The 20,401-nt window shown below is 30.7% G+C and overlaps 1 protein-coding gene across 1 annotated transcript in view; it reads left to right on the forward strand.

Moving 5' to 3' along the window:
• The window catches only part of Atac1 (Ada2a-containing complex component 1), a 56,435-nt gene extending 36,547 nt beyond the window's left edge, over positions 1–19,888 (forward strand). The window contains exon 8 of the mRNA XM_075372673.1: positions 19,790–19,888. Coding sequence (XP_075228788.1) covers positions 19,790–19,833 — 44 coding nt within the window. The 3' untranslated portion in view covers positions 19,834–19,888. The remainder of the gene's footprint in view (positions 1–19,789) is intronic.
• Positions 19,889–20,401: the final 513 nt, after the last annotated feature.

Genomic DNA, 20,401 nt, shown 5'->3' on the forward strand with positions numbered 1-20,401 from the left:
GATTTTTGTGAAAAAATTATAAGTATTTTAATTCTAGATCAATGAAGATTTGTTTAATATTTTCTTGTGATTTCTTATATTTATTATTGATATCTCCAGTTAATAAATATACTTAAGGGTAAAACCTTTAAGGTTATCCTGCATAATATTTATAATTTACATATAGTATAATATTACATTTACATGATATTTATATACAGTTCTGAAGATGGGAGCTAAATAAAAACAATAAATACTGATAAATATCGGAATGAATTTTTTTGGTTCCAGAACCGAATCTGCAGTAGCTTTTAGAAACCTGTGGTGAAAACCAACGAATAGGGTTAAAAACCCCTGTTTTTATGTTTGACATACAATAACTTTGTTAGATGGGTAGTAACACGTAAAACAATCCTTGTAGAGAGTTCTGAAAAAAATGGAAGTTTATTTTTATTTTTCCATGTTGAATTGATGGACAATCTGGACCTGGGTGTCTCATTATTAATATTATTATTTTTTTATGTAGATTTTGTCTGGAAAGTATAAAATATATGAAATTTCAGGGTTTAAAAACTTCTTTTTTTTTATGAAAACAGTAATTTTTTTAACTAATTATGAAAATAATTAGGTCCTGGGGAATGGGGCACCGGGCAGGTTTCTACAGCGATCCTAACAGAAGGGGGCACTGTTTTAATTGTGGGGTTGCGGGGCATGTACGGAAAGACCGTCTAATGGGAGCTAAATGCTACCTTTGCAATGCTCGGGGACATTCATTTGGTGCTGTGGCTGTAGTGCCAGCAACAAAAAATGAGTCCCGTCGCCGGACAGCCCTGTCCAGGAGGGGTGGGCTGCTTAGGTGTCCCACTCTCAGTGATTGGACAGGGACTCCATTGTGACTTCAAACTGGGGGAAAAAGTAAAACTGTAGTCCTGATGGGGGATCCCTTCAGGGTTCCTCATTAGAGGTGTAATGTCAAGACCAAAGTCCACATCCAGGTGGGGTGATCTTTTTGGGATTCATTCATTTGAGGCATGACAGGCAATTAAGAGACTGAGTCCTGGCTACCTGGGTGGGATCTTGCGTTCTGCAGAGGTAGTTTGAGGCAAAAGCATTCCCTGGAACTGTGTTAAGGCTTAACAAATTTTAATAATTGGACACTTGTTGCTAAGCAGTTGTTTTTCCTTATGAGATTATATTGATGTTATTTCAAGATTTAAGAACCTTATTACTTTTCACCTTTTATTACTTTTAATATATACATAAAATAAGGTGGAAAAGTTTTTTTTTTAATTTTCTTGGGGAAAAAGTGTGGATCTTTTCTGTTATGATTTTCTAAGGATTAGATTTAAAGATTATGCATGAATTATTTTTTTATTTTATTTTGTAATGCGTACATTGAAGAATGGATCATTATTCTTAATTTTTTAAATAAACTGCAGTGTGTTTAAACTGCTGTGTTCAAAATACCCTTGTATTTGTTCTGAAAATAATTAGTGTGATTTGTGTTTATAAATTGTGTTTTTGTCATAATATAGTGGCTAAAGAAAAAGGAAATTTTTAAGAGAAATTATTTGAACAAAACAATATTATGAATATTAATAATAGGTATTTTACTGAAGGAGGAAAATAAAATCATTTGTTATTCTTGCATTTAAAAAATCATCTAAGTATTTCTTTTTCTTGATGGTCTTGCCACATAAGTTTGAAGCTTGTGGATAGGAGATGGAAACAGAATTTTGTAGCATATGAAAATTGCTGTGTCTAACTGGGATTCAAATCCAGAACTTCAGATGAAAGGCCAAGATGCTACCCCTCAGCCACAGAGATTGTAATTTTATTACCATTTTTTGTTTCAGTGTATAAAAACAAAGATCTTTTTATTAAGAATTCATATTTCAAAGACATCTATGTAGGTTAGTTTAGTATAATTCCCTGTAGTGTTTATTTTGTTATCGCATATCTCATTTTCTACAAAGTAAGTAAATAAGAAATTTTATTTGTTCAAATTTCAAAATAGTGGCTATATTAATTCAGATTTGATGGTGGTAACAGGGTTTATATGATCATAGTGTGTGCTGTGTTACTTCTATTTAAATATGATAGAAATTCCTAAACCTTTTTTTTTGTGTATGCAGAACTATCATCAATTGTTTCAGGTATCTAAATGATTAGACTATATTATTATTATTATTATTATTATTATTATTATGGCTTCTGGAAAACTTAATAGTATAATTTTAGACTACCAGTGCAGTTGGTTATTGTTTTACACTTTCATGTTTGTTCTTAAATTTAAAGTAGTTATGTGTAGTATTTCACATATTCAGTATGTAATGGTGATTTTATTCATGAACCTAAATATATTTCATAAATCTGATCGATGAGAAGTTATGAATGGAAGAAATATAAAAAATATTGTTTACTGCAACGAATCCCTAAAACAGAGATCATATAGGTCCATTTTATCTGTTCCACACAAGAACTGTAGATAGTAATTATGTCCTTTCTACAGGCTCCACCAGATCCATGAGTTCATCATTACTACATTTATTTTAATTAATGTGTAAAAAGATCAATTTTTAAAACAATTTTAGCGATAATAATATGTTTAGAAATGAATGATGAAACTGAATAGCTTTAGTGTGTTTCTAAATTTTGTTTGTAGAAAATTCTTCATATAAAATAAAAAACACCAGGTGATGGGAGTAGAAATTTAATCCAGATCAAAATTTTAAAATGGAAATGTGGAAATATCAAAAATGGACAAAACTGGAATAATTAACAATTGGGGAAAATGAGTCTATAAATATTAATAAAAATTACCCCTATTTATATAATATATAGAATAAATTGGTTAATAAAAAATATTACAAAAATTTAAAACGGTTAAAACACTTATAAAAATAGTCATTTCTCTATGTGAGAATAGAGAAAGTTGTGTGTGTGTGTGTGTGTGTGTGTGTGTGTGTGTGTGTGTGTGTGTGTGTGTGAAAGAGAGAGTGGGAGTGAGTGAGTGAGTGAGTGAGGATAATCCATCTAATTATTTTTGTGGTACGGAATTTTGATTAAAATTATTTTTAATTATTTATTGGGTATCTGTGCAAGTGACAACTACCAGCTTTATAATTGCCCAGTCTAGATAGGGAAAGATACAATTCTTATTAACAGAATGTACATTCTGTTTTTTTTAAACAGTTTAATCCCTTAAAATTGTATCTTTTGTATTAAACGTTTATCCAAACATTTAACTATGAAAGTTCTTTTTAAAAATATAAGTAAAAATAACAGTAAGTAAATCATGTTGGCTAATGTTTAATGTTGTTTATTTTTTTTTTAATAGTGTTAAATAAAGTATATTTTTTTATTTAAATGTTGTAATAGATTATAATGTTCATAAATAATTAAAGAAACTGCAAATTTCTTGATATACAAAAGGTTGAAGCTTGCTAAAGCTAGGTTTACGCTCGAGAACAACACATAAAATTACATGAAACCAGTTGCGGAGTATGATAAACTGAGACAGCATTGCTTTTATATAAGACTTGATTTCTTTTTTTTAATTTTTGTGAACTTTTTTCTTCCGTGTATGAAGTAAAGGAAGTAATGTGATGATAAAAAATTTTGGTTTTCACATTTCAATGGTCATTCCCGAAATCCATTTTGACCATCCCCGAATCCATTTTGACTAGTTTTGGTGTTACGTCTGTATGTGCATATGTATCTCGTATAACTCGAAAACGATTAGCCATAGGATGTTGAAATTTTGGATTTAGGAGATGCAGGACTGTTATAACCTTTAGTTGTGCACCTCCCCGTTTGATTGCAATCGACCGGATGAAAAAAGCCCAAAATCCAGAAGTTTAGATTTTGGACTTTTTTAACTGCAGTAATAAGCCCGCATTGAGAGATTTTCAAATGATATATCATAAGTGGTACTTATTTTTATTGGTTCCAAAGTTATAGCCAAATAAAATTTTAATTAATGAAATATTTGGATCTTACAAGGGGAAGGCACATCAGTTTGAATCATAGTTCATCTCCTTATTTTTTTTTCAGCCTTTTTTCTTAATATAAATATATTGATTTATTAATTTATTAACCTCTGATTGTAAAAAAAAATTACATTAAATAATTATTCAATAACAACAAACAAAAAAATCAGAAGTTTATGTGAAATAAAATTTTGTGTACTTTAAAAATGAGTATATGTAATTTAATAGGCATTGTTGCGTATGTGTAAATGTAAGAGTAGGTTATTTGTTTGTGTGACTGTCTTCAGTGACTACTTTGGCTCTAATCCTGTCGTTAGCTACTGTTATTGCTGGAAGTTTTTTTTTTTTTAATGTTTGACACATATTTAGATCTTTATCAAAAAAGTGGTTCTTTTTGCCATGATTAGAATATCAAACTTGGTCGTTAATTGTCGGTAGGGTTGTGATTTATGAAATGGCTGATAAAAACTGACTGTGTTGCTATTGAGAACTTTTAAGTGATTATTGTCCTTTCAAGCTTATCTTTTGAATAATGTTGAACCATACAGACTACATAAACGCAATCATAGGTGTGTTCTTGGAATTTAAAAAAAGAAATGTTATCAATAATATCAAGTGGAAATAGGGGTTGCTGCAGTTCTACAGTGCCTATACATGAGCCGCCACTGTCGTTAACGCAAACTGTAAAGAATGTTTTCATCGTATTTCATTGTTCCTTTTACTTAAGTCATAATTCAATTCAGCTTTGGGTGATGACTTTCTTGTTTAAATAAAATAAAGTTAAAAAAATTTGAAGAAATATGTAGAATAACCTAATTAATTATCAAAGTGAAAACTGTTACCATTGTTACTATAGCATTTTTTTGTTTGTTATATAGATAATTAAAAAATTGTAGGTAACATGATTTTGATATATCATTCATTGAAATAAAAAATTAATTGCATTTTATCAAATCAGGATATTTTATTTAGTATAAAAGAGCAGAACGTATACCCCCATATATTTTGCATTATTAAATTGATCAGTTGTGACTCAAATGTGTAACAGTCAAAATTTTAATGTGCGGTTTACTTAATGTGCTTTTAATAGAAGTTATTACTAATAGTATTAGATCTAGGTGGGTTAAATTTTCATTTATCGTTTGATCAGTTGCCTGCAAAATTATCTAATTAGAAAGATATTATTTCTCATCAGTATCAAGGTAGTTATCATTTGCTTTGATATATATATATATATATATATATATATATATATATATACACACCACCCCTATAAACTAGCAAGATTAAACCCTCCCTTTTATTATTACTCGTGCTTTTAGAATCTCATCAGTTCAGTGTTGATAACTTTAACGTGTAATAAAATGACAAAATTTTCTTATAATGTATTCTTAGACATATTTTCATTACCTCTCTTTCCTCCTCGTTTCCTTTGCTTTCTTCTTTATTTCTCTTTTTTTATTGTGTTAACTTTACCTCTTTTTCTTAGCGATGTCATTTTTAATGGTGTTTTCCTTATCATTATAACATTACTTTGACACTTGTATTTTTTCATATTCTTTGCCTTTTACTATAAAGAGGTAATGAGATTCACGTTTGACACTTGTATTTTTTCGTATTCTTTGCCTTTTACTGTAAAGAGGTAATGAGATTCATGTTTGAATATAACATTATATTCAAACATATATTTACCATTTTATAATATCTCTTTGATTTTACTCCTTAATATTTATTTATTTTTAGCTCTTTGTAATATTTCTTTTCTCATAAATTATTAAATTTTAAATAGATTGGATCATTTTGATCTTTCATTCATGTAAAAATTACTGTGATAAAACTGTAATATTGTTGAAAATTCTCATTTAATATTTATTTTTAATAAACGTAGGAGTAATTTGTCAAAAAAAATCTTTACTGCTATATCTTACTTTACTAGGAGATTTTATTGAAATTTCCATAAAAAAATTTAAATTAAATTTAGCGTGTACCATACTCATACATTAAATTGAAGTAAAAAAAAAAAATGTAATAATTTGAAAAATTTCTCCTTAGATGGTTTTTTTGGGAAAAAATGCTTGAAAAGCAAATAAGTTGGACACATTCTTTGCCGAACTAGTGCAGATAGTTCCTGTTGTGATTAGTGACTTAAAGATTGAATGTTAATTGTATTTTAAAAGGTTTTTCGAGCCGGTCTGAATGTGCTACAGTTCAGCTTTGTGAAAAGGTTAAAACGACTTTATTCCTCACATTTCTTGCATGGTTGGTACTTTTCACAACAGCATAGTTGTCAGGAGCGATGTTTCTATTGTCTCGTTACGTACAATAAAGTAAGATATACACTGCACATTAATCAAGTCGAGTGATCAATGTTGTATTTCATTTTATTCTCCTTGAAATTCTATTACCCTTCTTTGATGTATAATCAACAAAAAAATTAAAAATGATGACAACATTTTTATTTCCGAAGTCAAAAAACTGGTTTCACGTTTTGTGGTGGTGCAGCGAGCTAAATTCAGGAAGATGCGGCTCGGATATATGATTGCAAGTTGCCGTTGATCCTCAGTAGAGACCTTACGACCGAGGACGACTGTTAACCTTGGTTGACGTGGAGATAACGTGTAAAAGTTCGTTCGGAACGCAATGAGAGACTAGCGATGTATTTGCGTCTTTTTCCCTACACGATTCTCCTGAAGGCCTGTCGTATTAGTGCCTGTCTATCAGAAATGCGCCTGATGGGACCCTAGTTTTTGGAGGATGTAATTAACACCCTTCGCCGAAGGGAATCTCATGTGATAATTGTAAAAGGTTCGTCCACTAGATCGGTCGTTTTTTTTTTATATATATGAACTCGTGAGGGGCCATTGCTAATCCTAGAATTGGCGGGAAGGTTAAGTTTCAAGCAAGAGGTGAGATCTGCCCTGTCCGGATATTTTTATTGTACCCACCGGGTTGGTCTAGTGGTTAACGCGTCTTCCCAAATCAGCTGATTTTGAAGTCGAGAGTTACAGCGTTCAAGTCCTAGTAAAGCCAGTTATTTTTACAAGGATTTGAATATTAGATCGTGGATACCGGTGTTCTTTGGTGGTTGGGTTTCAATTAACCACACATCTCAGTATTGGTCGAACTGAGAATGTACAAGACTACACTTCATTTACACTCATACATATCATCCTCATTCATCCTCTGAAGAATTATCTAAACGGTAGTTACCGGAGGCTAAACAGGAAAAAGAAAGGATATTTTTATAGTGTTTTAATCTGATTTTTTCAGGTAGGCGTAGGTATTGCCAAAACTGAGTTACCATTTCTTACAAATTTATATTATTTGTTTCAATGGAACAGTTTGTACCTCACCCTATAATTGGTTGAAGTTGAGTATGTTTGCTATGGTTGGGTTCGGATGAAACCTGTGTATTTCCCAAACCAGACTGCTCGATCCTGGTTTTCTTAATTTAGCTTTAGTAAAGAAAGGAACGATGGTTCGTGCATTATTGTGACGGTCATATCTATTGCTTTTTTTTAATGTGATTTCTAGCTGCATTTCCGATGTGTAAATAACTATAATTTTATTCCTTACTGCAAAATGAGTAACACGAGAAGAGTTTGTAGCGTTAAAGGTTATCATCGGGGTTAGGTTTCAATTGTAAAGGTACTGACCAAACGGTTAAGATAAATGATTTGGTAAATTAAATCTACGTTAGTTGTTGGCCGCTTGAGACATTACTAAATTAATGTTGTTTGGAACTGTTTTTTTCCCCCTAAAAAAACTTCGACATGAAATTAATTTATTTTTGGCTGATTTCCGTATTTGTTAAATTGTTTTAAGATACTATAAATACGGATTAGTAATATATGTATCATCACAATAACATTACAATTAAAATGAGTGAGCAAGTTGTTTGATAATCTGATAGTCATAACATTATTCGGTCGAAATCCGTTCTTGGCTGTTTCTTGCCCGTAAAGCAGTAGTATATGTAATATTTGTTAATGTTAGGTTAACGTTCTGTTTTGAATTCGTTGTTCTTGGTCACAAATGGTGGACGAGAGAGAGCACAAAGAAACTGTCAGCCTTTAACTGACAGGTACGGCAAGATCTCGATTTATTAGCCTTTTATATGAAGAAAAGAAAATTAACCTTTATGCTACCACGATATTTTAAATTATTTTGTAATGAATGGTAATTTTTTAGTTATATTTCAAAGATTATTAATTAAAGTTATAATTTTAATTTTCCGAACTTTGTTTGATCTAGTTTAGCGTTTAATAATAATTTTAGAATAACTTTTTTTTCGTTCATCATTATCTATTGTACGAATCGCTTTTATTGAAGACGTAGAAGTACGATGTACCGCATTTTTGCTCCTTTCTTCCAGCAAGCCTTATATTTTGTATTATCCTACGATCAAAATACAACTTAACATTTTTTTGAATCTCATTAAGTATATGTTTTTAAATTAGAATTGTACGAACCGCGGATCTATATTTTTACGTACGGTAATATTTAGTCTGTTTACAGAATCTTGATTTAAAATAATTAACATTTCGTTCAATATAATTCGTGATTGCTTAATCTAGATAAGATCCTTGTGTAAAAACTGTTATACTATTTTAGGCTTTTACTGAAGTTTACTTAACGTTATTTAATAAAATAAAACGATTTAAAAAACGTATTTTATCATTCTTATATTTTATTTTAGTGAATGGATTACTCTTTTTATAAAATAATGTATTAACTAATGCATATATAATATACGTTTTTTTTTTAAGATTTCATTAATATATTCCACAGAAAATGATTGAGCAACAACATATAGTAGATTTTTTTTCATATTTATTTTAAATTGCTGGGTATTTAATTCTCTTCTTGCGATTAATTTTAAGAGAAAACAGAGGCGGTAAACAAGAATAGCATTTATTGAGAGGTTATCAGGAACTACTTTATAATTTAGGCAAATTGATTAATAGATAAGTTCTGGGCATCTCTCTCTCTCTGAAAGGATTTGTGCGTGTGTTAGTAGATGTAATAGATGTCGAAGAGTTATGTAAGTGAACCGGCAGTAATATTAGTAGTATTACTGTTAGTATTAAAGTTTATAAGAGAATGCACAAAAGGCGTGAGTCGAGGGTTGAGCGGGCAGGTGGGCCCCTGGAGGGCTCGTTAGACAGTGTATCCCGGGGCCCCCCATTGATCTGGCCGACAGCTAAACTCGTCAGACAAAGAACCCGGTCCATCTGCATAGATAATGACGGTGCCGCCGGCTGCGGCCGGTGAAGTCTGCTGCGATGCTCGGTCCGTACCGGATGGAAGAGAACGAAGGGGGTTTTATACTCGGCGTTATATATATATTTCTCCTACTCCCTCTTTTCCTTTATGTATCTTTTCCCTCTTCGTCCCCCTCTTTCCTGTTGTTCCCTTCGTACCCTTTGTATTTATATTACTGCTGTAACTTTGATATTCATACTTCATCATATTTCATACATAAATCATAGAGGTGACAAAACGTGAAATAATATAAAATTTCTTTCTATTTGATTCTACTACTGTTCGTCTGAAAATTTAAAAATTTCAATCGGTTTTAGTACTTTTTTTTTTGTTACAATTGTCGTCTTTTTACGAGTACAATATTTATTTTAATACTTTATTTTAAGATCGGTTTTTAAAATAAAAACCGAGCAAATGTTTTTTGAAACCCAGTGTATGAAAATTTGGACTGTTTTTTTTTTTAAGTTGAAAACAAAGTTATTTATTTTCATTTTTCTAAGACTTCGCAAATAATGTGTTAAAATAATAATTTTATTCGATTTAATTTTTTACCAAAACATTAACGTTTTCTTTTACAGTGATTTATGTATATTGTTATTTCATTTCTCGCCAGCGTGAATTACAATAAACATTGTATTTTTTTATATAGCTGGTTTCTATTTGTTGCCGTGTAAAGCAAGAGATACGATCTTGTATTATAGAAACCCGAGATTATCAGCAGTTTTAATGGAAAATATGAAGCAGTCCCATTGTAAAATTATGAAATTATACTGTAATGCCGGGTAATTCAAAAAGGACTTCACAGATTTAAAAACATATAAAAATGTATTTAGATAACTTACAGATTCGGTTGAGATCTCATTTCGTACACCAAGTTTTCATTCGCATAGTTCATTAATACCGAATTCGTCCACCAGCGTTGTAACCAGTTTTGTTAGAATTGGATACGCATACTGGTGGGGAACGTGATGGCTGTTTGTTTTGGTTTCACGATTTGCAGTCGGCAACTGCAGTTCAACGTAATTTTCGTAGAGACTACGGTAGGGAGCCTCCTAGTAAGCGTACTATTTACGTGTTGATAGAGATTATTCTGTTAAACATACAAAATCACCAAGACGCCCGCGTATCCCTGAAGATGCTGTGGAACAACAACTCGTAGATAGGTTTTTTGCACGTAGTCCGATGAAATCAACTCTACGTGCGTCACGTGAGACTGGCATTCCACAAACGACTGTTTGGTGCGTGTTACGAAAACGATTGCACTTGAGGACATAAAAACTAAACGTGGTTCAACACATTACAGATAACGACAAAGTTGCTCGGCAACAGTATTGTATGGAAATGATGGATAGAATTGCCGAGATGATACGTTTTTATACCGTGTAATTTTTAGTGATGAGTCGACGTTTCACATAAGCGATAAGGTGAAAATCCACAACTGTCGAATATAGGGTAGCGAAACCGCTCGTGAAAATTTGCAACGCATTCGTGATAGCCCTAAGGTTAATATATTTTTACGCCCCGAGCAAACAGACTATACTGCTTATTCTTCCAGGATGCAACCACAAACGGTATCGTTTATCTGGGTGGATGTGTTTCATAATTTTCTAATTACCCAGTTAGACGATGATGACCAAGATGGACTCCATTACTATCAGCAAGGGGGGACACCACCTCACTACCGCTTAGAAGTACAAATTTTCTCGATTCTCAGGTTGGTGGAACGATCGTAAATGCCCAATTACATGACCATCCTCCCCAGATTTGACTCCTCTAGATTTTTTTTTGAGATTTCATTAAAGATCGGATTTATGTACCTCCTTTGCTAGCCGATCTTGTTGAGCTAAGACTTTGAATTAACGCCGCAACTGCAGAGGTAACGCCCGACTTGCTGGCTACAGTCTGAAATGAAATTGACTTCAGGTGGATGTATGTCGCATTACAAATAGAGGTCATATCGAACCAAAGTGAATGTCGGGGGACAAATTTGATGCGTTTTTCTATGAAATGAAACCGGAACCGAATGTGTAAATTATCTCAATAAATTTTTATATGCTTTTAAATTGTGAAGTCCGTTTTGAATCGCCCGGTAATTTTGTTTAAACAAAATGCAAAGAAATGTTCTATCTTTTTTTTTATGGCCACTTTATTGAAAAGGACTATCGGAAAAATAAGAGTAAACTGTTCTTAAATATTAAACGGTAATTCTTGATGTAAGCTATTATTAACTAAATTATAAAATGTTGAAATTATATTACCACAAAAACCGGCGAAAAATTTAGTATTTTTTTTTTGTGTAATTTCTATAAATTTTCTTCGTAAATTGAAATTCTCTAGAATAATTCTGAAAAGAACACTTTTGATATGGTATAAAATAAAATTTTTTCATCAAGTGGTTCGTAATATACAGTACTTCAAATAAGTTGCTTCTTTATTAATCTACTCTATATAGTAATATCATCGACTTGAGTTATTTATTGTGACTAAAATAAGAAAAATATGATTGGAGATTTGATTGTAGGGTAGATGTCTGTCTGCACCACTTACCGACTCGCTCTCCAATATCATGTAATATTAAAACGCGTATATCGACTTTTTTTTGTCAAAATGGATTTTTTCTTTTTAAATGACCACAATATTGAAAACGACCTTGGAAACTTATATTTTTATAAAATATCTTAAAGAATTTATTGAATGAATGGTGAAATTATCCAGTCCGAATAATGAAATTAAATTGATATTTATGCAGTTCGTACGTTAACCTTTTGCTTTCAACTAGGACAGTACACGGCAAAGTAGGATTTTAAATAATGAAATATCTCACACTAACTTAATTTCCCTTATGTACATATTGAAATGGTTGTGCTAAAAACTTGTATAATATTTATATTTCTAAATCTTAAACTAAATTTCGATTAAAGGTCGTACGCCGATTACATTAATCCATAAATTATTCCTACAAAATGTTGTAACGATATAATTGGTTTAGAAATAATTTTTGTAAGCGTACGGTGACAGTCAGAATGTGTTAAAAAACGTTTTACATTTTTCCATTCAAATTTCTAAAAAAAAATAAACTTTTATTTTGTTACTTCTCGCACCAAAATAATATTTTTATAAAAATGTAATATTTGAACAAAGAAAAGAATAGTACATTATGCAACTAGTCTATAATGATAACCATTAATGTTATATGAGGTGACGTGCGATATGAGCCTTGGCGAATTTCGTAAACTTCCCAAGACTCTATTAATGATCATTATAGAGAGTTGCATACCGTATTTTTACTACGGCTGAAAAAATATTGGGATTAGTGATTTAAATCAACGATAGAATGTTTTAGGAATATGTTTTTTTATTTGTCAAAAAATACACTAAAACATTTCAGTGGCAGGAGGTTATTAATCAGAAGTTCTGCCTTTTATTTAATGTTGATCGGTCTTAAAGACATTTCTTGTTCAAAATCCGACATAACTAACGGATGGATAAACAGTGTAATATAGAAACTTAGTTACCTATTTGTGTGGTTCAAAATTAAACTGTGCTTGCTAACCAGTAAATAAGATTAAAATAAAAGTAAAAAAAAAAAAAGTCTGATACAATAAACAATATCCGCTTCTGATTGGTCAGTGTTTGAAAAGAATAGGTTTTTAATCGGTTGAATACCTGAATCATAATAAAAATTTCTTTCATAATGACCCTCATTATGATGCAGTTCCAGAGGCGTAGTTCAACGTTACAATACAGCCGTAGAAAAAAATTTATTTATCTCTAGATAATCTTTCTTTTTTTGTTTAGCCTTCGAAACCATCGTAAGGATTATTTCACAGGATGATATGTATGAATGTAAATGTAGTATAGTCTTGTACAATCTCAGATCGACCGTTCCACCAAATAACACCGGCATCCACGATCTAGTGTTCAAATCTGTATAAAATTACTAGGATTTGAACCTTAGAACTCTCGACTTCGAAATCAGCTGATTTGCGATGACTAGTTAACCGCTAGACCAATCCGGTGGGGCAATAGTAGATATTCGATTTTTCGATTCTGCACTTAGGTTGGCTGGATAGCATTTTCTAATATTACGTCACGTTGAAGAATTATAACTATTTAAAATACGATTGGTTTGTTAAATTTTATGTAGTCTATTGTTTTCGTAATAAATATTTCATTTACGCTTCGGTTTAAAACACAATTGGATGTAGATTAAAAAACCTGTTGCTTTATTAATCGCTCGCTAGTTGGTTTATCCGCCGGTTAGTTACGTCGTGGGAATTCCAATTTTATGAAATAATCTTTTATTTCATTTCCACTTGAATTATTAAAAATATTTCTTATTTGTTAAATTATACTAGTTTCCGTATAGAAAATAGAATTTTAATGAACATATTTGATTAAAAAAGAGGAAGAAGTTTGGGTTTATTGTCTTGATTCTGCACGCCGATTGGTCGATTAGCTTTATATAATTCTACAGAACAGATAGAAAATTTCTTAAAATACTTATTCCTCGGTACACGTACGGTAATCGTACACGATTTTAAGAAAAATTATTAAATAAATTTCGTTTATCGCCGATACAAATATTTAAAATTAAAATAAAACAAAATCTGATGTGAACATCACATGGCTTCCGTGTACGCCTATTAAATTAATATACACATGTTTTTAAAATGAAAAGTGCCAAAAATTTTATTTCATTAATAACTTCTGGTATATTTTTCATATTTTTGTTTTTATTGTTATTATTTATCGTAAAAATTTGTTTGCAATTAGAGGTTAGTAATTTATTAGTAAATCAATATATCTAAATTACAAAAAAAAAGTTTAAAAAAGGAGATGAAGTCGAATTTGAACCGATGTGCCTTCCCCTTGTAAGATCCAAATATTTAATTAATTAAAATTTTATTTGGTTATAATTCTGGAACCGATGAGAATAAGTACTACTTCTGATATATCGTTGAAAATCTTTCGATGAGGGCTTATTACTGCAGTTAAAAAAAAAGTCCAAAATAAAAAATTGTTTGGATTTTGGGCTTTTTTGGACACTTTTGGTTCAGTCAATTGCAATACAAAGGGAGGTGCCCAACTGGATGTTACAAGAGTCCTAAGTCCAAAATTTTAACATCCTACGGCTAATCGTTTTTCAGTTATGCGTGATACCTACGCATATACGTACGTACAGATGTCACACCGAAACTAGTCAAAATACATTCTGGGATGGTCAAAATGGATATTTCCGGTGTAATCTGAAAACTGACATTTTTCGCGATCACAATATTTCCTTGTTGTACAAGGAAGTAATAAATCAGAGTTGAAAAACACAGCGAAAAAGACAAAATTAATAGACTTTTAATTCATCTTTAATTTTTTTAAGTTTACGTCAAATTAAACTATATGTTAAAACTATAGGTTGTTTGAAATGATTTGTTATTTTAAATCGACTACAAAAGTAAAAATTTAAACAAACGAAAATAAAATTGTTTAATTTTTTAGGGCAGTTAAAAAAAATCAGTTTAATTACCTTTTTTAATATTATTTTAAATTTTTATTTTTATTATCTGTTTCAATGAAATGAAACCTAACCTAATTTTAGTTTTAATGGATCTTTTTTTACGTCAAAAAAATGTCAGAATAATATATCATAAAAATCATTTTTCCCTCATAAATATCATGCATCATGAAATGATACTGGTCTTAGTGTCTTTCTAGAGAAGAAAGATACTTTCTTCATTTCAGTGTATGCATGTTTTTTTTTTCAGAATAGTTGTTTAAACTTTATAGACTGCAAACTGTTGCTGCTATATAGCAGCTGTAAAGAGAAAGTACGATATATAGTCCAGAATCTTGATGTTGGGTTTCAGGACCTTTGAATTCAAGAGTTAAAAAAAAAATGTTTCTGAAAGATGTATGTACGTATGTGTATTGGCCCGATTTAAAATCCAAAATTTCAAATCGGTGAAGAGTTAGGGGTAGGAGGATATTCAAGATTATTTGTAAATTATTATCTCAAAAGTCCTCGAATAAAAACGTTGAAATTTGTCACAAATATCTTCACACATGTATATCTCAGTTTTGGCCTGATTTTTGACCCCATCGGACAAGGGGAGCATCCTAGTATCCATATAACAGTCGTTTAATATTTTTCTCGACAGAATGCCCCGGAAGGTTTTGACCAAACTTAAGAGACTGATTCAGGTCATTAAAATAAACAACAAAAATTTAATGTGGACAAATCCCCTTTCTCGCTTCATTTTCTCGTCTGTTTACCATTTTGTATTTTTACAGTTTAAATTTATATTTTATAAAGGATTTAGATATTTTTAATATAAGTGTGTATGTAAACAACATCTACAAAATAAATAAGTTTGAAAATTCTTAACTGGGGGCCACTTAAATTATTTATAACATATAGAAGTTTAAATCGTTCTTACCGATTACCGATTACTCGAGCGCTTACCGGTTATTATCCATCTTCAAGAATATCCATTTAATTATAAGATGTGTAAAAATTAATTTAAAATAGTAGAAATAAAATACTGCAAATTAAGTAAAACTTTATATATATTTACTTGTAAATAACAATCTAGTTTGTTTTTATTTAATTTGTAAATATATTGTAATAATTCGTTTTAGTAATAAAATTAAAATAACTCGTACGTTAAAGTAGAATACGTCTTGTCGTCAATAAAGTAATCTCAGTTATGATAATATAAAATAATATAAGCAGTTTGGCCAACCCGATAATCATTAATTATTGTTAGCAATTTAAATAATATGTCGTTCTCGAATATAGCAATAGTGCTTTCATCCTTGGAATCAAAAAACTGCAACTTTTAATTCATTAATTTATAGAGCAATAAAATATTTAAAACATAATAATGTAAAAATAAATAACATTAAACATATTGTGCTCCCTCCATATAGTTAGTGCCCCGTTGTGGCTTATTCCTGCTAGCCTATGAAGCGTTAGCACCGAAAGGACTTCAGTGGACGGTCTGAAGGGGAATTACGTCGGGAGGACAGGTTTCATAAGCCTAGCCTAACGCGGTCGGCCCATAAAATGGGTTCGATAACGCTGGTTTAACAACGGATTGGAATGCAATTAAATCCGTCTTTAAAACACAAAATTGAAAAATTACACCCGTCACTTAAAATAAAACTTTAAAAACACGCCCGATAGATTCATCCAGCAGCAAGGGACTCTGTCCAGGTTCTGTGATCCGTAGGGAGAAACTATAAACTCCCGCCAACTTTGTATACCATTCCATTCCAAACTTATTGCTGTAAGAAATGGATACAATGCAAATTTAATAAATAAATTATACACCAAAGTAATAAATAAAATATACGTAAAAGATAAAATAAACAAAAAAATAATACAACAAAAGAATATGTTAAAATATAATATAATATAAACTATAAGAAATTTAATAAAATATTTAAATCATTTGAATTAAATTCAGCATATACAACTAATAATAAAATAATAAAGTATATAAATAATAAAGATCCTTTTAGTACAGTAAAATATAATTTAGACAAACAGGCAGTATATATCTTAAAATGCGAAAACTGTGATTTACGAGGTCTGTAAATAAAATAATGAGACAGTTTTTTTTTTTTTGGCAACCAAAGTGGCAACATTGTAAAGTTATATGAACAACTGAAATTAGGTATTAATATTTTTATTCTACTGTTGCCACGTGAGATATAAACAAACTTTTTGTGAAACGAGTTTTTTTGTTGTGCGTAACAAAAATGAGTGATAATAATTATGAACAACGGTGTGCAATCAAGTTTTGCGTTAAACTTAGCGATAATGCTACTGAAACTTTAAAATTTGAAAAGGGCGTATGGAGATTACTTTCTGTCACGAGCCCAAGTTTTTAGGTGGTTAAAGCATTTTCAGATGGCTAGAAATCAGTTGCGGACGATCCACGCTCTGGAAGACCGTTAACGCCAAAAAGTGAAGACTACGTTGACCGAATCAGAAACTTGATACGATACGACCGGCGATTAACTATCAGAATGATTGCAGAACACTTGGAATTTGAATAATTCCACAGCCCATCAAATTTTGACAAACGAACCGGACATGAAAATGGTTTGTGTAAAATTGGTCCCAAAAAACGTCACTGTTGAACAGAGAAATAACAGGGTGGAAGTGTGCCACAATCTTCTAGGGAGAATTTTTAGCAAAAAAAAAACATTCCTGTAGTTCATCAGCCACCTTATTCACCTGACTTGAGTCCCTGCGACTCTTTCCTGTTCCAGTGTTTAAAAAAACACCTCAAAGGACACCGTTTTGGGACAGAAGAGAATATAGAAAAATAAAATGTAACCGATCATCTGAAGGATATTCCTTCAGTAGCAGTGAGTCCCATCACTGCTACGTATTTTAAGTAAAATGTTTTGCTGAACCGGTCTCATTACTTTATTTACTGACCTCGTAAAATATATCTGTGCGACTAATCGATCATTTTCAGTCAGGGTCAAAGAACATATTGATCCTAACTGAAAATGCTTTATTATCAGTTAGAATCGAATATGGGACCGTTTGTTATAATTACTTATATATAATTTTAAAAACAGCTTGCCAAATTCCGATTTACTTTCTTCGAGCGGTTTCGGCTATTCTGCCGTCTTCAAGAGGAATATAATTATGATTAAACTTATAAAACTACCATAATTCAATTATAATTGATCGTCATTTTATTATTTATCAAAAGTTAAAATTGAAGTCTGCGACTACGTCGGTATTGTAATAGCTTCTCTATTGTTAACTATAATTACAAACGAAACGATTTTTCTGTATATTAAAATATGCTAACAATTTTTATTAAACTTATATTTTAAAGAAATTTTACATTTATTTAAATAATGAAAACTGATGAACGAACAAACTAAATTCGAGAACGAACATACTATTTAAAGTATTTAATCATTAACAACTCCCAAAATAGTTTTATCGAATAATGTTTTGTCTTAAATTAATTCTTTTATTGTGAACAAAATGATACATAATTTATTTAAATAGATCGGTAAACAGTTGCGATATGACAACCGAAATTGTTAAAAGCGGAAGCAAAAATTATGCACGAAAATAGGTGTTTTGTCAGACTGCATATTTTCCGGTCTTCACCCCTACAGACAAGCGGGCATAGCGATATCCGATTTTATATCCGTTTTCTTCTAATATCATTAATCAAATTTTATATTAACGCAAGAGATGTAATTAATATGTTTTCATGTTTCCTTATAAGGGAGATATACGAGCTATTAATTTTCCATGAGCCAACATTGATATTTTCGGTAGCAGCTAGTGAAATATCACCTGAACCTCTACGGACACTGTAGGAATCGATTTCTAAAATTGTTAATAAATTTATTATTTAAAAATGATTTTTAAAATCGTTTCTATTTCATAATTTATTTGGTCGATTTTAAGTAAAGTAATATTTTAATACAAGTAATATTTAAAAACTCATTATTGCATTTGAAATAGATTCATCATGCGAATCCGGGAAAGTTATGGAGCTTTTGCCATCTTATTATTTTTACTGAAAGAAGCACTAGTTACAATCTTGGTTAATATTTTTATCTATATATATAAAAATGAATGTTTGTCTGTCTGTATTTCTCTTATGCCTTCCTAAACCGTTCATCCGATAGCGATGAAACTTTGGGGAATGGTTGGGCGCATGCCCAATTAGTTTGGACCTGCTAGGTGGCGCTGGCGTCGATATTAATACATGTTAATACATATTTTTTAATACATTTACTTACATGGAAAGAAAATAAATTATCTCTGAAAAAAATGAACCCGCTAAATGGCGCTGGGGTTGACATATTTAGAAAAATTATATTTATGAACCGATTTGGTTCATATTCAGAATACGAATATTAGGTACGTGAAAAGAAATATTTTTGCAAAAACTATACCCGTTAGGTTGGGCCGGTGTCGAGAAATTTACGAAACAAATATACAAACAGACTTTTTTATTTTATATATATATATATATATAAAAGGTATGTTCGTATGTGTGTCCGCTAAAGACCAAAAAACTAATGGACCGATTTACGCGCGGGCAAAAGGGAAAAATGGAGAAGGGGAAAAGAGGAAAAGGCGGAAAGAGAAAAGGGGAAAGGGTAAAAAGGAAACTGTGAGAGGGGCGAGGGAGGAGGGTGAAAGGTAGAAGTTGGAAAGGGAAAAGGGGAAGGAGAATAAATGAAAGGTAACATTTGTGAAGTTCAGTTTTTTAATTTTTTTAAATTTTCAATTGTGTTCATTTAAAATTCTCTCTCTCTCTCTCTCTCTCTCTCTCTATATATATATATATATATAATATATATAGCAATAGCGAAGCATTGCCGGATCTACTAGTTAGTTAATAAATTAAACTATCTGTCAAAATCAATTTACAGTAAAAAAAAAAACAAGGCAATTTTTGTAGCAGTTAAGAATTTTATATTTTTTAAATGAGTTATCACATTTGCGATATAGAATTATTAAGTTGACTTAATATTTTCTTGTTCTTTTTAAATTTCAGAGAACGGTTCTAAAAAGGACAAAATAATATATTGTTATTGTTGACCTTGATATTTATAATGCAAGTGGAGCGACTTCTATCAATATAGATAGAATCAATAATGTGCGTGGTTTTACTTTTTTCGTTATGTAAATAGAAACTGAGCGGCCTAAAAGAATTTGATATCTCATAATTTGTAAATGAATCTACGAAATAAGGTAATATATAAATGGAAGTTTTCTGAAGCTAGAATTGTTAATATTCAATCAAAAATGTAAGTATTATGTTATTTATTTATTTTTCTTGCTTCTTGTAATATCTTGTACGTTAATAATAATTACTCATTGTAACTATTGTACTCGTAAGTTATAATCAAGGCGAACGAAGAGATATCAATTTATTTGTATAATTGTAAGTACGAGTACATTTTTAATTATATATCTGTACCTATAAAGCAACTTGTCCTGCTTGATTAGACTGATTTATCTATGACCAGCAAAAACTGCTGAAGATAAATGGATGTAAATTTTTATACTTGTTCTTTTTACGGTGTAAATGCATAGAAAAAAGGATTTTTTGAAATGCCGAATTTAAACGGTTATAGTAACAGAGGAATTAGTATTTTTTTAAAAA

This window comes from Lycorma delicatula, chromosome 8 (assembly GCF_047948215.1).
Source record: "Lycorma delicatula isolate Av1 chromosome 8, ASM4794821v1, whole genome shotgun sequence".
Classification (NCBI taxonomy): domain Eukaryota; kingdom Metazoa; phylum Arthropoda; class Insecta; order Hemiptera; family Fulgoridae; genus Lycorma; species Lycorma delicatula.